The sequence below is a fragment of the Lissotriton helveticus genome, chromosome 9, assembly GCF_964261635.1.
Source record: "Lissotriton helveticus chromosome 9, aLisHel1.1, whole genome shotgun sequence".
Classification (NCBI taxonomy): Eukaryota; Metazoa; Chordata; class Amphibia; order Caudata; family Salamandridae; genus Lissotriton; species Lissotriton helveticus.
This window is the reverse complement of record NC_136070.1, coordinates 939,816,554-939,838,420: the sequence shown is the minus strand read 5'-3', so window position 1 is coordinate 939,838,420 and position 21,867 is coordinate 939,816,554. Positions and strand designations below refer to the sequence as shown.

At 44.7% G+C, this 21,867-nt stretch overlaps 1 protein-coding gene across 2 annotated transcripts in view; it reads right to left on the bottom strand.

The window, feature by feature from the left end:
• Positions 1-21,867, bottom strand: part of SARS2 (seryl-tRNA synthetase 2, mitochondrial) — a 197,457-nt gene that overhangs the window by 3,750 nt on the left and 171,840 nt on the right. For both annotated transcript variants that reach the window (XM_078662238.1, XM_078662239.1), the window contains 5 exons: positions 14,526-14,613; positions 14,148-14,260; positions 5,888-5,981; positions 5,059-5,151; positions 4,726-4,791 (listed from right to left, as the gene is read on the bottom strand). In XM_078662238.1, the coding sequence (XP_078518364.1) occupies positions 4,726-4,791; positions 5,059-5,151; positions 5,888-5,981; positions 14,148-14,260; positions 14,526-14,613 (454 nt within the window). The remainder of the gene's footprint in view (positions 1-4,725; positions 4,792-5,058; positions 5,152-5,887; positions 5,982-14,147; positions 14,261-14,525; positions 14,614-21,867) is intronic.

Below are 21,867 nucleotides of genomic sequence, written 5' to 3'. Positions count from 1 at the left end.
TGTCGTTCAGGATACAAGCAGGCCCTAGCTACCCGTAAGAGAGCTCTGAAGTAGACGGCATGGATGGAGCTGTTAGAGTCGAGTACTTTAAGGAATGGCACACGGTTTTGGGGCAATATCAACAGACCTCTGTTCTCCAAAGATACAGGCTATACCCTAGGCTCCCACATCACAGAAGAAGAATGGGTGGCCCACTTTCAATACATGTTCAAGGGTTCTATGGGTCACCACGACCAGTCACCCCAGGCAACAAACACTGACTATCTGGTCTTTGAGTTAACAGAGGTAGAGGTGGGAATTGCGGGCCTAACCTGTAATAAGGCTCCTGGACTGGACGGAATTCCGCCGGACCTTTACAAATCGGATCCTTCCTTTTAGGCCCAGATCCTGGTGGCTGTATTGAATGGAGTGGCCAGGAACAGTAGCCCGAATCCTGGGCCATCTCCACTATTGTGCCAGTGTTCGAAAAGGGGGACGAAACAGTACGCACTGCTACCGACCTATTTCTCTCATTGACTCTGTAACTAAGGTGGTGTGTGGGGTACTACTGCAAAGATTATCTTTATGGGCAGAGGAGCACAACATTAGCGCTGACACTCAATATGGGTTTCGTGCAGGGAGGTCTACTATGGCCCAATGTTTAAACCTTTATCTGATCCTTGGCAAGTACTTGATGGCCCGCCCAGGTACGATCTACATGGCCTTCATGGACCTTTCCTCTGCGTTTGACTGTGTAAACCGGGTCAAATTGTGGCAGTCAATGAGGGCCATGGGGGTGGAGACCCTATCGTGGACTTTCTAATAGATCTGCAAAGGGATACTATGGAAAACAGCAGATATGCACAGGATCTTCGGGTTTCCAGGGATTTCAATATTTAAAGAGGGGTGAGGCAGGGCTGTATTTTGGCCCCTTCCTGTTTAACCTATACATCAATGATCTTGAAGGAGCCTTGGTAGCCACGGGGGCCAATTTTTCGCATGTGGGTCGCCGGGGTCTCCCCGTCCTCCTGTATGCGGATGACTCTGTCCTGATATCGAGAACCGCTAGAGGACTCCAGTCTCTATTAGATGCATTCTTGAATTTTATGAGGTCCCGTGACTTAGCGATCAATAATGCAAAATTCTATGTTTTGCAGGTAGGGGCGCGTCCCACGAAAAAGTATTATTTTTCCGTAGGTACTGCTAAGGTCCCCACAACTTCAGTTTTTTCATACCTGGGGGTCCTGTTGGATGATCGTCTGAAGTGGGGCAACTTATTCTAAGGAAAAAGGGGTAGCTCATCCGAACAACTGCCGCTATTTTCGGCTTTTCTGCTAAGATGGGCAAGCGCCCAGTTGCAGCCATGCTGAAAATTTATCAGGCTAAGGGTGTGTCAACTGCATGTTATGGTAGTGAAGTCTTGGGGTATACCACAGCAAATGTGCTGCAGGTGGTAGAGAATAACTTTCTAAAGCGCCTGCTGGGAATGCCAACCGGTATATCGAACCTGATAGCTCATGAAGAACTGGGGGGGCCTTTTTTATGTGATACTCTTGCCTTGCATCCCCTGGTGTTTTGGCTTCAGTGCTGGCCAAACAAGGAGCTAAAACTCAACCAGCAGATTCTAACGGACTGTATGACCCAGGAACATATATCCAGAATTCCATGGTTGAAGTATGTTAGAGGTCGCTTTACAAAGTTGTGTCACCCAGAACACTTTTTAAAACTTTCAACCATAATAAAAAAGGACGTGGAACTGGGCAAGAAAGCATTTATTTGCACCAGGAAGCTAGAAAGAGATGAACCGGAACTATGCAAACCAAGCGTCTGTAAATTTCTGACCCTAAAAACCCACCCACTGACCGAGCCATACCTTTTGGGAACACTGACCCCCTATGAGCGGTTTTTACTGTCCAGGTTTCGCCTCGATTTTTTCCATCTTTTAATTGCTGTTCCGAAAGGGTGTAGCAGAGGACAGGTGTTAGCACCCTGTGGCTGCGACAACTTGTCTACACAGGATTTGCTACACTTCATGTACCTCTGCAAATTCTATGAAGTACCTTGGAGACATTTTTTACTCCCCCTTTTAAAGAGGCTTAACTTTAATCTGGTTCGCCCAGCACTTTTGTATTTGCAGCTGTTGAAACCAGACTGTATAATCTTCTTTGTAGGTTATCTGAAATCTTTGGTGAGAACCAGGGCCTGCCTGGAATATTGGTTATTTTAGGGGGAGGAGGTACTCATAGTCCCATGGTTTGTCTCTTGTGTGTTCTCTGTTTTAAGTACAGAAATATATTTATCGCACTTGTCATATCTTATTCGTAACCTTTTTTGTTTTATGGCTATGTACTGTTTGTGAGAAAGTGGCATCTTTTTTGCATTGGTATGCCTCCACTTTTTGCTGAACTGCTGATGTGCTTTGACTGAGTGTGTCCTGGGCTCCTGCCAATCAGGTGCCCAGGGCCTGTGTTCCTTCCCTAAAACTGTGTTGAAATCAAAACCCAAATGGCATCTCTGGCCACCTGTCTATGTTCAGAACCTTAACCTCACCAGTCGAGTACTCACCTGAAAGCAGATAACTCACTGTCCTTCCATAGTCTAACATTGCCTAGTTTTCACTGAAATTTCTTCTAAGTTTCGATTTTTGCAACTTTAAAATATTCCTCTAAAATCAGCCGAATAACGATTTCCGAAATACTCTCCTGGGATCAGGAGAGAAGCCAGTGCTGTACTTTCTAGTTCATTGCTAAACCGTGAAAGTAACCTTAACTGTACTTACCAGTTACCTGCATTTTCTTCGATAGGAAACCATTGACTGTTTTTCTCTGAAATTTCTTCTAAGTGTCGATTTTTGCAAATTTCAAATATTCCTTAAAAATCATACCAACTGCTGAAACGTAAATACTTACCTGTCTTAGGTAGAGGTCCCAGTGCTGGATCTAGGAGTCCAGTACTGGATTACAAAAGTAACGAGAACCTACTTTACCTGTGACTTGAATTTCCTTTCATAGGATAACATTGCTAGTTTTTCTCTGAAAAGTTTCTAAGTGTCAACTTTGAAAATACATTAATATCCTTTAAAAAGTACAACTGTAACCAAAACGCTTTTACTTAACTGTTAACAGCTTAGGTCTCGGGACTGAATCCAGGATCCAGTCCCGTGGTTGGTAAAGTAATCCTGAAAGTAATCTATTGCATATTTATAGAAAAACCCATTGAGCTCAATGTTAAATTGTGTTTAGAATTGTGTTGCCTATTGCAACCCCAGTAACTATTGTACTTACTAAGTCTATTGCCTGTCTGCAAACTAATTACCCAAAGTCACTCATATTGAGAAAAATATATTTTGATACCTGTTGGTTCTAAAATAAAACAACTATATCTTTTGATAGAAAAACAATTGGCCTAGGGTTCAGTTTTTGAGTGTGTGAAACCTTTTGCTGACTGAGTGTGTACAACAAATGCTTTACACTGTCCTCTGATACTGCCTTACTGCTCGACCAAGCTACCACATTAGAGAGTAAGGTCAGATCTGACTTTAACCTCTGTTATACCTCTGGGAATTGGGGACTCCATACACACTGTACCTTACTTTGGTCCAGTACATATAGAGCCACTTACTTACACTGTTAACTTTTTGAATGTATTTCTGTTATGAGATGTGTATATATACTGTGACTTTTATGGTTTTCACATTGTAAAACCGAATAAAGTTTTATGAAATGAAATTAATTTCTTCACAGCTCTCGCAAAGAACAATCTATGAAAATAAGCCTGATAATCTTAGACACAAACAGATGGTAAGCTGAGCATTTCTTCTCCTTATGCTCCTGTGGAAGGCATGAACAACAAAAATGATGGTTGTTCTTTCATGAGTCAAGCTATCCTGGCTGAAGACGGCTGATAGCCAGAAACCGGTCCTAGGATGCTTGATTCCGGTCCAGGAAAGACATGGCTTGGCAGTTCGGGCTGGACTGTTCCCATGAGGCACAGGGTCAAGGCTGATTTGCATATGGCCATGTCTGAACTGGGGTGGTGTGGAGTGCAAAGAAACGATGGATTTAGGCCCAGATCTCTGTACTGGGGTGAATGTATGACATTGTTCTGCATTCTGTCCATCAACTGTTGGTTTTGCTTTTGTTAGAGAGGTGGCATGGTAGAAAACATGTGTAGTCCATTACAGCTTCTGAGACAGAAAGGCCAAGGAAATCACAAAATAGAAGAACAGTTTTTGCTCTGCAGCCTAGCATACAATTCCTCCATACTGCTGCTGTCTCGAACTATGGTGACAAATGTCCTTGCAAGCCCACACATGCTTTGTTTAAACATATAAATTCAATACAAGACAATTAGATGTACCTTCTGCTCTAAATGGCAGACAATAACTAATGAAAAAGGGCACATTTACCTCTGCTACTGAAATAAAAATCAAGGTCAACAGCGTTTTTCAGAACCATGAAAGGTACAGACTTTACAGAAAAACAAGGAAGCATCATAGGGCTAAGCACACAAAGAACCTTCCTAGCGAGCTGGGGTGATGGGGCACAAACAATCCCTAGCGCTGGGAAAAAACAAATAAAAGACATAGGCCATAATGGTTCAATGGCAATGCGTTCAGTAAAACTATGGGTGCATGGAAAAAGGCTAGATTCAATGAAAATCCTACAGTCTTGAAACCCTGATGCACAGCTGTTATGTGGGCTTTTCAGTGATCACTAAAAGCCACAAACATTCAGACGGACTCACCTTCAACTGGTTGGATTCAAGAATTGCAATTATCATGCGGGGGACAGCACACGCGGTCCCATTCACCTGTGGAGAAAGAAGGCAGTGAGAATGTGGTCAACAGGAGTTACATAGCACAGATAGGCTACTTGAAGAGGCAGAAAACAGCAAGGACATTCACAAAAGCAGCAAGATTAAGTGATAATGGGCAGTCACAAGTGTGAGTTTGTGTAAAGGTGTGTTCATACAGGAGTCACCACTTCCCTCACTTCATTCATGCTCTATGTCCCATACCCACCCCCCACTGTGCCGCCTGATCCTTCTCCCATGCCAGGGTTCTGGAAGCTTGCTTACAGTATACGCGTATCGAAGATCCCCAGATGCTCCATGGTACATGATGTTCAAACGCCGGCTTTGGTAATCAGTGCAGTTGGATGCACTGGAGATCTGATGAGGAAAAAATGAACGGCCTTATTAAAAAATATGTCCTGAGTGTCTGACACAGACAATCTAACACCTGTTCTATGCAGCATCAGAGTTCTGCCACTGCAATCCAGAGGTTGCATGGCTGCACCAAAGGACACATATTGCTAGCAATTAAGAGCTTTCCTCCCTCTGCCTGAGAGGGTATCTTGCAGTGATAAATGAATGTGGGATACTAAATAGTTTCGGAATGTTTCTTTTAGGGTAGCATGATAGCCCAATACCCTCCCCACTTGTCTGCAGTCCCAACCAATTGTCCTCGGGATTCCTGCAGCAGCACCACAGCCCTGTCAGAATCTGATATTCTTCGACTGCCAACACATTTTTTAAAACTAGTGCTTTTTTCCACTGACCAACTAATAGTCTTGTGCAACAGTGTCGTGTCACTTTCACAAGGTCATGCTTTCACAGTTAGTGCAAAATAATTAAATTGTTGCAATATAATGTCATGGCTAAATTGATTAAATTGTCTTGTAAAGAACTGTACAAACCACATTAAATAAAGACTCAAAACAGGGGACAGTATGCTGTGGTTCATTTGGCTCATCTGATCTGTTCTGGTACCCTGCACCATGAGCTACGAGCACCAGGGATTAAATTGGCTGGTAGAACATGCAACTGCAATTGTCATGGTTTTGGTTTCCTCTTCTTAACCTTACTCATCAATTGGCCTATCCAGTGTGAAAGCTGTTTGTCTCACCTCTCCATACTTTCCTCTGCCAGGCATCCAGGCTTCGATATCATATTTCCTATTCGCGGGTAGTCCCAACTCCTGTGTAGGCATATCTAGGATCCTGTATGCAATAAGGCAAAATGTTTATTTACTAAAACAACACTGAATGTTCAGCTGGGATGAATAGCAAGAGCTGGCCTCAACCACATAAAACCTACAGCAGCAATTCAAGGCTTCATTCTCAGAAACAGACACTTTAAAACCATCTACATACAGGGTTCAGATTTTAAAAAGACGTGAAAGTGCTGATGTGTGTTATAAGAACCTAGCCTTTCATAAACAGGGCACACAAAAGAGCTTGTGAGATACTGTAAAATCTCCCCAATGGAGCAGGCAGACACGTTGGTTTCTGCTGATGTGTTGTAGGCCTCGATTGTCATCCTACAGGTAAAAGTACTATGACCATTTCCGGGTCACAACCTCTCACAAGGCAATGTTCACAGGTACCAGTGTTTGAAACAGTGCATTGCTCTCAGAGAAGCAGAAAAAGCAAAACGTTTGGGCGCATTACAATCTCTAAGAGGTAGAGATGAAAAAGTTACTTACTCTGTAAAAATATTTCTGGCGGATATAAAATCTTCCCGTTAATTCATCACCCTATGAATTCTCCCCAAGGCTCCTGGTAGATCCGGAACACTTTTCCCTAGCTGTGACTTTCCAGCACGGTCATATTATTCCAGCTACAAATCACACTCCAGCATGTGATATCACTATAGTATATTAGCAGCAACCGTCATCCTTGCGTCAGTTCCTGAATCTTTCTTGGTGCCCCCTTGATTAACAACATTATCAAATAAAGCAAGTAATGATAATCATAACACTCACTCATTAGGGAGGAGGGAGGGTGCTGTGGAATCTGCAGGAAGATTATGTACCCATGAGAAATATTGTTGTAAGTAACTTTTCCTACTGATGGATACATCTTCATGCAGATTCCTCACGAAAAGTTGAACCTCCGTCGGAGGACAGATTTGGTAATGTCTGTTAACTAAGGCAGTCATACAACATAGCGCAGGCAAAGTAGTGATTTACTCCATGCTTGGCAGAAGTATATAGAAGAAGGATGACCACGTACAATCCCTGCAGTTGTTGGTTACTGGGACACCTCCAGAAAGAGCAATGGAAGCAACCATGGCTCCTGTGAAATAAGCACGGATGCCCAACAGAGGATCTTTCTCCTCGAGCAAATCTTGATGTGGAAGAGGACCCAAGCACAAAATGATGTGCTTCATGACCTCATTGGCCTCTGCTCCAGCGAAGCCCACAAAGTGCTGATCATCAACTGTCCTGTCACATGTGGTCAGTGTAGTATCATACCAAGGCCTGGGATCCAGCCTATGCAGACGTTCCACCACCCTAACTGGATGTGGAGGAGGAAAGAAGATGGAACAGTGACAGACTGTACCATATGAAAAGCTGAAACAACCTTGGATAAGACAGATGGGCTTGTACGAACTCCATCTCATCCAGGTAGATACTGTGAAGGGTGAATGAACTGGAAGAGCCTGAAGTTCTCCAAGTCTACGAGCAGAATTAATTACTGCCAACAGAACTGTCTTTAGAGTAAGACGCTGAACCAGCGAACTGTGTATTGGCTTAAATGTAGATGCCATCATGAAAGTTAATACAAGGTACAAATCCAACTGAAGCACATGAACCACAGTGGGAGTTAGCAAGTAAAGCAAAACTTTAAGAAACCACGCTACTAGTAGGGACATAAGCAGGGGACGTTGGTCAAGTATACAAATAAATGCAGAAACTACTGCCAGGTAGCCTTTAATCCCAGCCATAGATATATCCAGCTGAGCAGAGAACAATGCAAATCATAATACTCTGGAAAGGTGAGAATTAAAGGGTCGAACGCCTTTCTCACTCACAATGAATACACTTGTTACAGGGGTCTGTGCAGATAGATTTGGTAGCAGACTTCTTGGCCACCAAGATGACCTATGGGACCTGATTAGGATGGAAAAAGAATTGTGGAAGGTACCTCTGAATTCCACGCATGCAACTGAAGCATGGTGGCCTGGGGTTGTGGCCCTCTCCAGCCTGCAACAAACACAGGTCCACTGTGTTCAAGTAGGGAGCAGGTGGCTGAATGTTAAGTAGCAACATATCAGTGTACCAGATACTCCTCACTCAGTCTGGAATGTTAGAAACAGCTGTGCCTGATCCTCTTGCACTTTACGCAGTAGTTTGGACAAAAGTGGGATCAGTGGATGTATGCATAGCAGGCCCAGAGACCAGGTGAACCTGAAACATCCCCCAGAGAACCATTAGGAGGGAAGTGTATGTCAAGTGAGGGCACTTAGTTGTTCTGGGTCTTTTCTAAGAGATTTTCAAATGGAGATCCCTATCCAGGCCCCTATCTGGAGTCACCTGCCTCAGTCATGTCGGGATGCACCTCCCACCTGTGGACCTTCAGTGAGAGGTGACTTAGTGCATCCGGTCTCACATCGATGGAGACTGCAAGATGAGCCGCTAACAGGCAGGTTCCTTTTGTTGCATTCACCTCCACAGGTGAATTACCTCCCTACATAAGGTCCAAGGTCCCACACCACCCTGTCTGTTGCTATAATTGACAGTAGTGATAATCTCTAATAGAACTTTGGTGTTGTTTCTCAAGGCAGAAAGAAGAAAGGCCTGCAAAGTGAGACAACTGCATGCAACTCAAGAATATTTATGTGTGGGATTTGCTCTGGCGTGGTCCAAAAGAACCTCACCGTGCTGTCACACAGATGAGCACTGTCGCATAGCAAAACTGCAGCTGTGACAACAGTAACTTTTACTGGTGTGGGCTAAATTGGCGGCCCTTCACAAGTTTGGAGGGGCCCACCCACCAGTGCAGATCCAGATGCACTGAAGATCTGAAACGGAGTGGAAAAGCTTTGCCAGTGCTGAAGCACGGTCACATCAGGGCTCACTGGCGGATTTTATCTGCCTTCCTGCATGAGGCACCAACAGGATGCAAAAGGCCATGATGCCCAGCAAGTGTATAACCTATTGGAGCAGGGTCCAAATTGGCGACAGAAAATCTAATTCATCACCTGAATATCTTTGATCCTCTACGGAGGAAGCAAGGCCTTCATCTCAATTAAAAGTACCACACCTGAAGGAATGTAGTGGTGGGGAGAAGAAGGGAAAGATGTAGCCACTGGGAATTACCTGGATGACCTAGCAATCTGTTGTGACCTTTGCCCGATTGATGACAAAATATGAGAGTCTCCCTTCCACCGGAAGATAGTGCGGAGAAGGGAAGGAATTAGAGGGGTTTATAAGTGGCAGAACCTGCAAATGATGCTGGAGGCTGGATCTGCTGATGCGGCTTGTGATGTTGTCCTCTAGATCCACTTTGGCTGTGAAATGAGTGGTACGGCTGTCTCTGAAGCACCTGTACTGCTGTATAGTAACCACAGAACTTGCAGAACTGCTTGTAGAACTGTGGGGAGACTAAGGTGTGAGTTGCAGACCTGCTGTTCTTGAAGTGTCATAGGGAGGGGTCAGCCTCTACAAGAAGACACTCACTGTCAAAGGAAATGTCAGTAAGTGTAGCTTGGATTTTCCAGAGAAGCCAGTGGAATGCAACCAGGAATGCTGACGCAGCATGCTAGCCTTGTTCACATATTGAACGATGTTCGCAGAATCTAGGCCACACTTTAAGATCTACTTTGAGGCATTCAGAACATCATACAGAACTTTTTTTTTCATATGGTCTGGCTTTAAAAACTGTGTTTTGCCAGCTCCTACAAAGTATGAAGATATTGGCCTAGAAGGCAGGAGTCATTAGCACTGCAGAGTGCCAAACTGCGAGGTAAACATTTTTCTCACTAAGGCATCACGTTTCTGGGATTTCCTTTTCTGGGATTTCCTGTCCGGGTGTGCCTTTGGAAAGGCACTGGCATTCTGTTTCAATGACTATGTCTGAACAACCACTCTCTATAGTGATGGGGAAAGAACAAAAAAGTGTAGAACACCTGGAGCGGATCTACGACACAGGGTAATCGGTCTTGACTGCTGGACCTGAAAAGGTCTTCTCCCATGCAGCTATGGGAGGCTCTGGGAGGGCATCATCAAACACAAGTAACGTCTCTGTCACAATGTTTGATTTCACTTCTCCTGAAGGTAAAAGCATTTCCAAGGCTTCTTCATCTGAGGTGGGGCCAGTGGGATAGAGAATGCCACCTGCTAGCGACGTATCCACTCCACTGTCATTTTGTAAGTGCAGATATGTACCAACACCTGTATTATAAGAAGGCAGGAGTTATCCATCCTCTGTTCGGCCATAGTCTTTGTCTTCCATAGCATAGCCAAGGCATCTGAATCTGAGCCCAGCATTGAGGGAGGGGCTCATAACGCTGAATATTAAAACTAACCAAGCTGATATTTTTCTTCTTATATGATCCCCCTTTTTGCAAGATGCCCCCTGTCCTTCTCCCTTCGTTCACTTAGATGTTTGCTTCTTCCTCATTACCATGATTATACTCACTACACTGCCCTACCCTTCTTTCTTCCCTACGCTGTATTTTCCGTCTTTCTTACCTTCTTTTTCTCTGTTCTTCCCTTCCTCTCTTTACTTTCTTCCTTCTACAGCTTACTCTCACATCTCCCACTTTCTTTTTCGACCTCTCTTAATTATTATTCATAAGTATTGTTTGCTGTTGGTGCGTGTATCACAATCAGTATTTGTATCTTTTTTTGGGTATAAGCTGAAACAGCATGTCACTGTATTTGCTGTTAATTCTCAGTTCTTAATTTTATCAATAAAAGAATTCATACATAAAACAAAATAATGAACCTTGATGCAGAAAGGCCCATGCAAATGTGGGATATCACATTAGCCAGGTTCAACATAGTCCACAGTGTTGGAGTCTATGGAGATGTGACATTGGGAGGCATCTGGATAAGAGCTGCCAGAGTCACCAAGCCCAGCCTCTCTCCTGGGGAGGAGGCCAGGTGGTGGCAACACAGTCCTGAAGATAACCAGCATTCCAAGATGTATTTCCTGAACAAGGTTGGCAAATGGACCAGGAAACTCCAGTCTCATCTTTTCTGATGCGAGAGTCTTGTCCAATGATGAGGGAGAGTCTGGCATCTGGGAACAACACTGAGACTCTGAAGGGTCCAGAGAGCAAAACCTTTTTCTGGAGGAAGAAGACTTCTTCCTATAGTGCTGCCTTTTTTGTCTCTTAGCAGAATGTTCCCAGGAAGGCAACTTTTCTGTACGAGAGGGCGAGCACTTGGGTCTCTCCCTACATGCCTTATTCAAAAATAACTTGTCCGCCTGCTCTCTAAAGTCCTTTGAGTGATGGAGGCACAGGGTCAATAGATGGTGTCATCATGCGCCGACCCCAGACACGATATGCTGATGTCAATGGGGGTCAGTGAAAGATATCGTCTTGTAATCTCTTCTACAAGGCTTGAATCCAAAAATCTTGAGTGGATAAATTTGACCTAGTTGTTGGGGTTAGCTGAGAACATGTTATGTTGGCGATGACGGAGGAACAGACCACATCAAAGAGGTATGGAAAAACAGGAACTGCAGCCAGTTGACTCCAGTGATGTCAAGTCCGCAGGTCAGGTCGAAGATGGAGCAGCAAGGTACCACCTATTAGCGGTGTATGAGCACTGTCACAGTTGTTGTGAAGCGGTGTGCTCCCACCCCTGTTGTGTATTTTTAAGGACTCCCGTGAGTCTCTGGGCTGATGAGCTCGTGGATGTTGCACCTGCGCGCCAAGGAGCGGTACCTGACCTGAAGATGATTTTGGCCACCTATTCAGCAAACCCCTAAAACCAGTCTGTAATCTCTACTGACGAAGGTTAATGAACCTGAAACACCGGTGTCTAGAGATCAGCACCATCTGCGCCAACATTGGCGAAACACTCGATAAACTTTTCAACATGGCGAACTACCAGAAGACTGCATTACCCAGAATGCCAGGGGCGAACCTTGCCTGATAGGTGAAGCGGTGTGCTCCCACCCCTGTTGTGTATTTTTAAGGACTCCCGTGAGTCTCTGGGCTGACGAGCTCGTGGATGTTGCACCTGCGCGCCAAGGAGCGGTACCTGACCTGAAGATGATTTTGGCCACCTATTCAGCAAACCCCTAAAACCAGTCTGTAATCTCTACTGACGAAGGTTAATGAACCTGAAACACCGGTGTCTAGAGATCAGCACCATCTGCGCCAACATTGGCGAAACACTCGATAAACTTTTCAACATGGCGAACTACCAGAAGACTGCATTACCCAGAATTCCAGGGGCGAACCTTGCCTGATAGGTGAAGCGGTGTGCTCCCACCCCTGTTGTGTATTTTTAAGGACTCCCGTGAGTCTCTGGGCTGACGAGCTCGTGGATGTTGCACCTGCGCGCCAAGGAGCGGTACCTGACCTGAAGATGATTTTGGCCACCTATTCAGCAAACCCCTAAAACCAGTCTGTAATCTCTACTGACGAAGGTTAATGAACCTGAAACACCGGTGTCTAGAGATCAGCACCATCTGCGCCAACATTGGCGAAACACTCGATAAACTTTTCAACATGGCGAACTACCAGAAGACTGCATTACCCAGAATGCCAGGGGCGAACCTTGCCTGATAGGTGAAGCTGTGTGCTCCCACCCCTGTTGTGTATTTTTAAGGACTCCCGTGAGTCTCTGGGCTGACGAGCTCGTGGATGTTGCACCTGCGCGCCAAGGAGCGGTACCTGACCTGAAGATGATTTTGGCCACCTATTCAGCAAACCCCTAAAACCAGTCTGTAATCTCTACTGACGAAGGTTAATGAACCTGAAACACCGGTGTCTAGAAATCAGCACCATCTGCGCCAACATTGGCGAAACACTCGATAAACTTTTCAACATGGCGAACTACCAGAAGACTGCATTACCCAGAATGCCAGGGGCGAACCTTGCCTGATAGGTGAAGCGGTGTGCTCCCACCCCTGTTGTGTATTTTTAAGGACTCCCGTGAGTCTCTGGGCTGACGAGCTCGTGGATGTTGCACCTGCGCGCCAAGGAGCGGTACCTGACCTGAAGATGATTTTGGCCACCTATTCAGCAAACCCCTAAAACCAGTCTGTAATCTCTACTGACGAAGGTTAATGAACCTGAAACACCGGTGTCTAGAGATCAGCACCATCTGCGCCAACATTGGCGAAACACTCGATAAACTTTTCAACATGGCGAACTACCAGAAGACTGCATTACCCAGAATGCCGGGGGCGAACCTTGCCTGATAGGTGAAGCGGTGTGCTCCCACCCCTGTTGTGTATTTTTAAGGACTCCCGTGAGTCTCTGGGCTGACGAGCTCGTGGATGTTGCACCTGCGCGCCAAGGAGCGGTACCTGACCTGAAGATGATTTTGGCCACCTATTCAGCAAACCCCTAAAACCAGTCTGTAATCTCTACTGACGAAGGTTAATGAACCTGAAACACCGGTGTCTAGAGATCAGCACCATCTGCGCCAACATTGGCGAAACACTCGATAAACTTTTCAACATGGCGAACTACCAGAAGACTGCATTACCCAGAATGCCAGGGGCGAACCTTGCCTGATAGGTGAAGCGGTGTGCTCCCACCCCTGTTGTGTATTTTTAAGGACTCCCGTGAGTCTCTGGGCTGACGAGCTCGTGGATGTTGCACCTGCGCGCCAAGGAGCGGTACCTGACCTGAAGATGATTTTGGCCACCTATTCAGCAAACCCCTAAAACCAGTCTGTAATCTCTACTGACGAAGGTTAATGAACCTGAAACACCGGTGTCTAGAGATCAGCACCATCTGCGCCAACATTGGCGAAACACTCGATAAACTTTTCAACATGGCGAACTACCAGAAGACTGCATTACCCAGAATGCCAGGGGCGAACCTTGCCTGATAGGTGAAGCGGTGTGCTCCCACCCCTGTTGTGTACAGTTGTTGTTATGTATTACCCATATAGAGGTCTTCCACATTTATAAACCCTTTTCTACATTACTGCTGGTAGCCCCGCCTGAATCACTGAAGTTCTCACGGCTGACTATCATGTATGGGGTGGCCACTAATGTAATCTTGTCTGATATGGTTACTATTACAGCACCAACAATATTAGTAGCTTAGGAGTATTTTCATTGAACATAAGTAGCTCCTATTACAGAAAAGGTTGGAAACCCCTCATTTAAAGGCGGGAGTGTATCTATAGCATCCCCTGTTTGGAGAAGTAGACGCAACATTTGTGGACAGATATTGACTCTCACATGTAATGAAGTTCCAAGTCTGAGAAGATCTCCTTCTGAAGAGTAACAAACTCATCTAGCAGCTCCTGGCTCTCTGTTCCACTCTCATTCGCAGTCACTGCAAACATCTCCACCTGGTCACACATCGGAGGGAAAGGGAAACAAAAAGTGTCATTAGAGTCCGCGTCTGTGTGTATCTACATATGCATGTTTAAGAAGCCTTAAACACTGGACTGAATATGCGTGCATAGGAAGGTCACTAAAGAGTGTAATTTGAAGAGATGGGATGACTTTCACATGTAGCGGTGTAGTAAACCTGGGAGAGAGAGGAGGGTGCAATCAATTAAGACCTGGTGTTCCTGTGAAGCAATCTCTCCCACACGTTGACCTGTGACTCACCTTGGTGAAGTGATGGACCCTGTAAAGACCCCAGGGTTCTCGGCCAGTATCTGTCTCAGCTCTATAACAGGTGCTGCAGCAAACAGTGCTAGACGAGAGACCAGGGAAAGAAAGAGAGTAAAATGTGAAATGGTCACTGACCAAAGAGAGGAAACAATAGACTGAATGACTACTAACTGACATCTCATAGAAGAGAAGAACCAGAAGCAAGCTCAGAAAAGCAGAACCTACAATACAGAGTGAACATCCGTCTCAGAAGCAATTAAGAATGGTGCCATCACAAGGAAGGAAAAGGGAACACTTCAAAATATTGCAAATTACTGCCACGTCTTTTGGAAATGATAGGAGAGTACAGCAGAGAAGGGCAACCCCCTACTGAAAGTGGCCAAAGCCTGCACTTTTACATGTGTGTATCACAGTCCTCTGGAACCCTGCAACATCTGACCAAGAAGACAGTGTTCTCCTAAACAAACTGCACTATTCTAGAAGGAAAGATGTGGCATTTCAGTTAAATGATTACGCGGATATTTCACAAATGAGGTAAGATAGGCATAGGCACAGTAGTTTCCACTGAATAATTTTCTTATGGTAAGAATGATTTCCTTGCACATTTGTGAGAGCCGTCCACTCTTAGGCTCTGATGAATTTTATTACCAGTGCACATCTGTAACACAATAGATATGTTTGTAAATTCATCTTTGAGTCCTTGGTTTCTGTAACCAGATATATGGAGTGATGAAGCTGCAACAGGGAGCAGTTGAGCCAAAACAGAGGATGGAAGTTGAAATTATCTGACTGGATCCAGCAAAACAGTTTGCAAACATAGCTTGGCCAAAATGAACAATGGCTGTAGAACTTGTGCCACGAGTTTAGTAATTAGAAAAGGCATGAGGAATATACCAACTTGAATAGGAATATAGGTAAGGGGCCATCAATTCGGTCATTGATCCTAAAAGAAAAACCCCTCTGGTGTGAGACAATAGTCAGGTTCTAGAGTTTTGAACATCCCAGTCTGAAGGGTGGTGAGGAGCACACCCGGTTAGATCTCCTCAGCTCCATGAGGTAAAGTGCGTCGCACCCCCGTCAGAGAAAAGGAGAACATTAAGGGGTCTCTAACTCTTTTACATGATCTCCTCCAGGTTGAAAGTGTTAAGAGCCTGACTAAGCTGCCAGAGAAACTCTTATCTGCTGGGGGATGGAGATCAATATACATGAAAAATAACATTAAAAATAGGAGTTGAAGTGAAATAAAAACCAGAAAAAAACAGAAATTCACCAGTTCAAGTTTAGAACACTTACTATAATCTGTACCTTCGTCATGCATTACTTATGACTTCACTTATATCACTCAAGACAATGTTAAACTATGTAAATGATGGCATCTCTAATTACATCATTCATGGCATCACTGAAGACATCATCGATTTAAAAAACGACATTGGTTAGTAAAGGGTCTCTAATCATAACATAATAATAATAATAATAATACGGCCATTTATTGAGCGCAAAACAGCTACCTGCCAAAAGGAGGTGTCCCGGCGCTAAAGCGACAAGTGACAGCAAGTAAAAAAAGTCAGACATGAGCCATCCAGCGGAATTAATCCAAGTTAAAAAGCCAAGTTTTAACTGCCTTCCTGAATAGGCATTCTGATTCAATTTGCCGCAAGGCAGGCGGTAAAGAATTCCAGAGTTTAGCCACTCTTGCTACAAAAGATCTGCCGCCCCAATGCTCCTTCCTAACTCGTGAGGTGACCAGCAGATTTTGATTGTTGGACCGCAATAGGCGAGTCTGTTTGTAGGCAGATAGTCGTTGTTTCAAATATCTGGGACAGAGAACATGGAATGAACGAAAAGCCAAGGTTAGTGCCTTAAATGTAATTCTGTTGGCCACGGGTAGCCAGTGAAGTTCCTTAATATGTGGAGAGATATGTTGTTGCATGGGTACGCGTCTAATCAGTCGTGCTGCCGTGTTTTGAACCAATTGCTGTCTCTTAACCATGTAGGCAGGTAGGCCACTTCTCAAACCATGAAGTAGCCCCTTTGACTAACTAGCGTAAGATTGAACCCTTATGTTTTTCTTTTGTACCACTGTGCACTACTATGTACAATTCGTGTTTTAGCCACCCCACTATCGTAATCAAGTGCGAACCCCACCCTAATGGCACCACCAGTGCCATTACACTCTAGCCGCTCATAGCCAGCACCTACACCGCTATAGAGCCGGCAACCAACTGTATATATATTATACAGCCAAGTGACTCTAACCTTTTTCCATGTATGTTTTGTCTCTGTCCTATATGTTATATGTATAGGTGTTTTCTTGAGATGGGAATTCCCCACTCACACATAGAAAAACACTTTAGGGCGTGTATACACATAGTCTGGATATACACTCACTAGTTTTAACTGCACACACCTTCTTATCTTTTTTACCCGTCCTGAAGAAAGCCAGCATAGTAATAAGGCACTGGCTGAAACATGTTGACACTCCCCAGGATGTGGGAGGTCGTAACTCGCCTCTAACATCCAATAGCCTTATTTTTAACCGCTGACGGTGACCCAGCTATTAAAGTGTATCTGCCCTCGGGCACTGGGATCCCCGCCAAGCCGTTTTAAATTCACAATCCTTAACAGTCTTCACCGCACACACAGCGACATACCTGCTCCACTGTCTTCAGGCGTCGAAGCACACCCGGGACACGCTAGGTGTCACTGGGTGGGCCCGATGATGAAGCATGCCACCAACTAGGTTGGTGGGTGAGGGCTTTATGAGCACACCTACCAGGTGCCACAAACCGTTGACAAAGCATACTTGAGTCCCTGATAAATTTAATACAATTTATTTTCTTTTGATTATTTAGCTAGTCCAATTTTGATTTATTGACAGGCCCGGATAAAGGCCATTCGCGTAGTCCAGCCTACACGTCACAGTTGCATGAATTACGGTTCAACAGCAGTTTTCTGGTAGCAGGTGTAAACATTTCCTCATGTACCTCAATTTCCAATTTTCCAAAGCAGGAGGATGTTCCTTGTTGAATTTGAGAGGAAAAAGACAGATCAGCCTCCCATTGTACTCCTAGATTTTTAGCAGTGCCTGTTGGGGTGGGTGGTATCCCTATTACCTGCGGCCACCACAGGTCCGAGTCTGGAGGCTTGTTGGACCCAAAAAACATCACCTCTGTATTTTCAGCGTTTAATTTTAATTTATTATTGTTCATCCAAACTGCAACATCTGTGAGACAATTCTTGAAACTTTTAATGGAATCAGCCAACTGGTCTTTAAAAGGGAACACCAGCTGGGTGTCATCGGCATAAGATATTGCCTTGACCCCTCAGTTGGCAATGAGTTAAAACAGGGGGACCAAATAGATGTCGAACAGTAGTGGGCTTAAACCTGATCCTTGGGGCACCCCACACCACAAGCGCCTCTGCTCAGACTGAAAAGGTTGTAAAGCCACCCTTTGAGTCCGCTCGTGGAGGACTGACCTCACCCACTCAAGGGCGGTTCCCCTAATGCCGAAGTCGTGAAGGCGTTGAACCAAAATATCATGATCTACTGTATCAAATGCCGCAGATAGGTCCAGGAGCACCAGCATAGATGATGCCCCCGAATCTCCCGCTGCCTTCACTGATTCAGCCACCTCTACAAGGGCCGTTTCTGTACTAAAGCCGGCGTGAAAGCCAGATTGAGTGTTGTGTAAAATGTTATTGCTCTATGAAAATGTAGCCAGTTGTCGCTGGACAACCTTTTCCAGCATCTTGGCTGGTGCCAGCAGTAGCGAAATAGGTCTATAGTTAGACAAAACCCCAGCATCAACATTGGGTTTTTTCTCCAGAGGCTGAAGTGTGGCATGCTTCCATTAATCAGGGAAGGTGCCAGAACATAGCCAGAAATTACTGTGATTACATGTGTCGGTCCATATAATAGATATGTACTAGAGCCAAGTGTGGTTGTGGTTGTGGATGGGCGGGGGTGAGATGGAGCATGGTTCCCTACGAAGATTTTGCCACAAATAGTACTGCTTCTTAAACCAGATGAAGGATAAACACACCCGGCGTGAGATGCAAAGGGACGTTTTAAAGTATGTTCTGCCTAAGTGGTAAAGCTTCTTGCCAAACATCTTTGAGAAAAGTCAAAGATTCTGTTCAGAATCGATTATCCATTTCTACACGTTTGGCCAAAAAACCAAGTGAATACATTTTCAAAGTCGCTATACATAGCTACCATCAAAGTGGATGTTAAGGGAAGATTTATAAGATTTTCTTATTTAGATGCAAGCTTCCATTATGTTTTTGAGTAATTTCGCATGGTTCACGAAAGAATGCTGCAGGAGCGACCACTTACACATGTTTTAAATCACAGTGCTATTTTAATCATGGCTCTGAAGTCAAGTGTAATCCTGTTCATCTCAGCAAGGTGTATAGTATACTTTACAAAACGAATGAGAGTTGTCCGTTGCACCTTGATAAAAGTGCCCCATCATGTCATTTCAGCAATATAAATCTATATATCTATAACTGCACTTTATTTTTTGTTTTTTTCAGTAAATTTCTGTGTTTTTTTCACATTCTATGTTGAGCATACACCTAATCCTTTGCGTGTAACCATCCCTCCATGTCAATGTAAATGTAAATGTCATGGTACTTATAGAGCGCACTGTCACCAGACGGTCACCTTGCGGTGTCGCCTATTCGGCTTCCTGGCGCTGATACTCATACCGCTGTGGAACCCCTCCTGGCTTTCTCTGTGAAGTGTCCACTCCTGGGCACCCCCAGGGTGAAGCCGGGCATCCTTAGCGCTGTTGGGGCCGGTGTGGAGGCTAAGCAAGCTATTGCCCAGAGTTGCAGCGTGGGGCCCGTGATTAGAATAGGCACCGAGGCGAGAATTAACAGGTCCGAGGAAGTTGAGCCCGAGACCCCGCCGAGGCGGAAATCGAATCCTGGTCCCTGGCCAGAACTTTGCATCAGGGTCTGCTGCTCTAACCATTGAGCCACACTCCTCCATGGCCCATAGTCTTTGGCTGACCTCAGCAGAGGGTTGGACACTAGGCCTTTACTTGGGATTGTGGGTGACCTGTGCCCAACATTTCATGGGCAGCCAAACCCCCGCTGTGACTAGTGTTAGGCCCTGTGAAGTGGGTGTTGGCTTAAGGGCCATGTAGTACTCACTCTACTCGCCTATGTGCCCCTTGCAACTTTTTTTCAGGACTCTGGGACAGGATCCCGAGTCCTGCAGTGACATATGCAACATTTGTCAGCTCTCCTGTTGAGGCCAGCCAGTCCACTGAGTATTCTACTCTGGATCTGTGGTATCGGCCAATTAGAAACTCACATTTTTTAATTTTGAGACCACAGCACTAGATTGCTCCGACATTTAACCCCTTCCTGCCCACTCAAGCAACTTTTTTAAATGTGAATTTCTCAAAAACCACAGAATGGATTTACACCAAATGACAAAAAGCATGCTTTCTGCGTAAAATTCAAACTTTGTGCCAAATTTGGTGCAATTCTGTTCAGTTGTTTTTCGATATCAGTGAGCAAACTTTCCTAGTGAGATTAAAATGTGAAATCTTACTCTGGGGTACACCTCATTTTCTTGACACCTGTCTGACAGGTCAGGGGAAACTTTTTCACAAAGGAGCCAAAGCTGATATCACTTCTTTTTATATTTTAAAGTTGTGTGAAAATTCTTCAAAAGTTGACAAGTTATTAACAAAACAAAAAGTGCATATGCTGTAGAAAGTCTGATATGTATAGTGCAACCCCTGAGCCTTCTCAGGGGAGTGTAAATGACAGGAAGGGGGCGAGAAGAGTTCTGCTTAGATTTCTTTAGGACAATGATCGAGACGACTCCGGGATCTCTAATGGGACCAAACTTTGATTTGGACTAGTCACATCCTGGAGTGTTCCAGTACTGGATGATGTAAAGTTTCGCCTTGCGGTCTCATAGGGCCTTCTGGTACATTGAGGCGGCAGTCTCCACAAGCCTTAGAGTCGTGGGTCGACTCCAGGCCAATCTGATGATGATCTGTCACAAACATTTGCTTGCAACAGTCCATACAGGCTTAAACTCTGTCGTTCTGGGAGGTGACAAGTACCTTGCACACTGTAAAAAGAAATTCTTTGATTGAGATAAGGTCTCAGAGAGACAAGTGACAGCTCTGGATCGCACATGGTGGCTCGTAAAGAAAGGAACTGGCATTACCAAGTGGGAGTGGCACCTGTATAAGCTAGGCATGTCTTTTCTGGAGTAGAGTAGAACGGTGTCAGTGCAGAGCCTCATGGCGCGACCTACAGCACAGGTACTGGTGAAACGGATTCGGGTCCAGTCTGGCACCTGGGGAATATTCAAAAGTCAAGGAATCTGCAGCTAGACAGAACTCCTACCAGAAATCCTCATTTACCATGGAAACTACCTCTGGTGAATAAACTAGATCTGAAAAAAAGTCCAAGAAACCATAACAAAATTACATTTCTACAGACCTAGAACCTAATGGGTGTCTAATCCCATAGAGATTTGTCTTTCTGAATCAATGACTGAATGAGGGCCCCCAGTTTTTTATGTGTAGATACAATACGTCAGCCCAACCCCAAAGTTTAAAAAGGTCCACAACAGTAGAAAGAAGATAACTTGCATAAAGACTTGATGTCGGCCTAAGGATTTTTGCCACCTCCTCCCAATTTAGATCTCCTTCGGCCTTTAAACGTGTGGGTTGCAGAGTGGAGAAAAAGACAGGGGTCAAACTGACCCTCTAGGGGTAAGTCACAGAGACTGAGTCAGTACTGAGACCACTTCAGACCTGGCAAAAAATAATTCAGGGCTATTGGCTTATGAGCACCCTTCCGCTCCTCTTTGACGTCTCATAAATCAAGAAATACGATAGCAATATCCTTATAAAGTAGTCATTACATACAGCATAGACATGAAATAAAATTTCATACAATATAAAAATGAAAGAAAATTATGGTAATGCTATTTAAACATTAGTACAGGTTATCATGAAGAATTTGACCTAAACAAATTTCATTACGGGGCTATCATATGATATCATATCTTCTCTCTATCAATATCCAGAACTGTGTTCAATTGCCCCTACCATTCCTCACGCTAGCCATGAGTTGGATAAGAGGAAAGTGAGAGCACAGTCCATGTGTTACAAATGTTACTTGCTCGTAGGCAGGGTACTGGTCAATTAATCATAGTGTCACAGGCCATCTGATATATTATCCCCCGAAGGTGATAAGTCCATTGATTTTTGTGCACAACCGTGTGTAGAAACACATCCCTGGACAGTGTCAATTTGAAAGGTGGTGTACACCACATAATCTTACTTTCTCACAT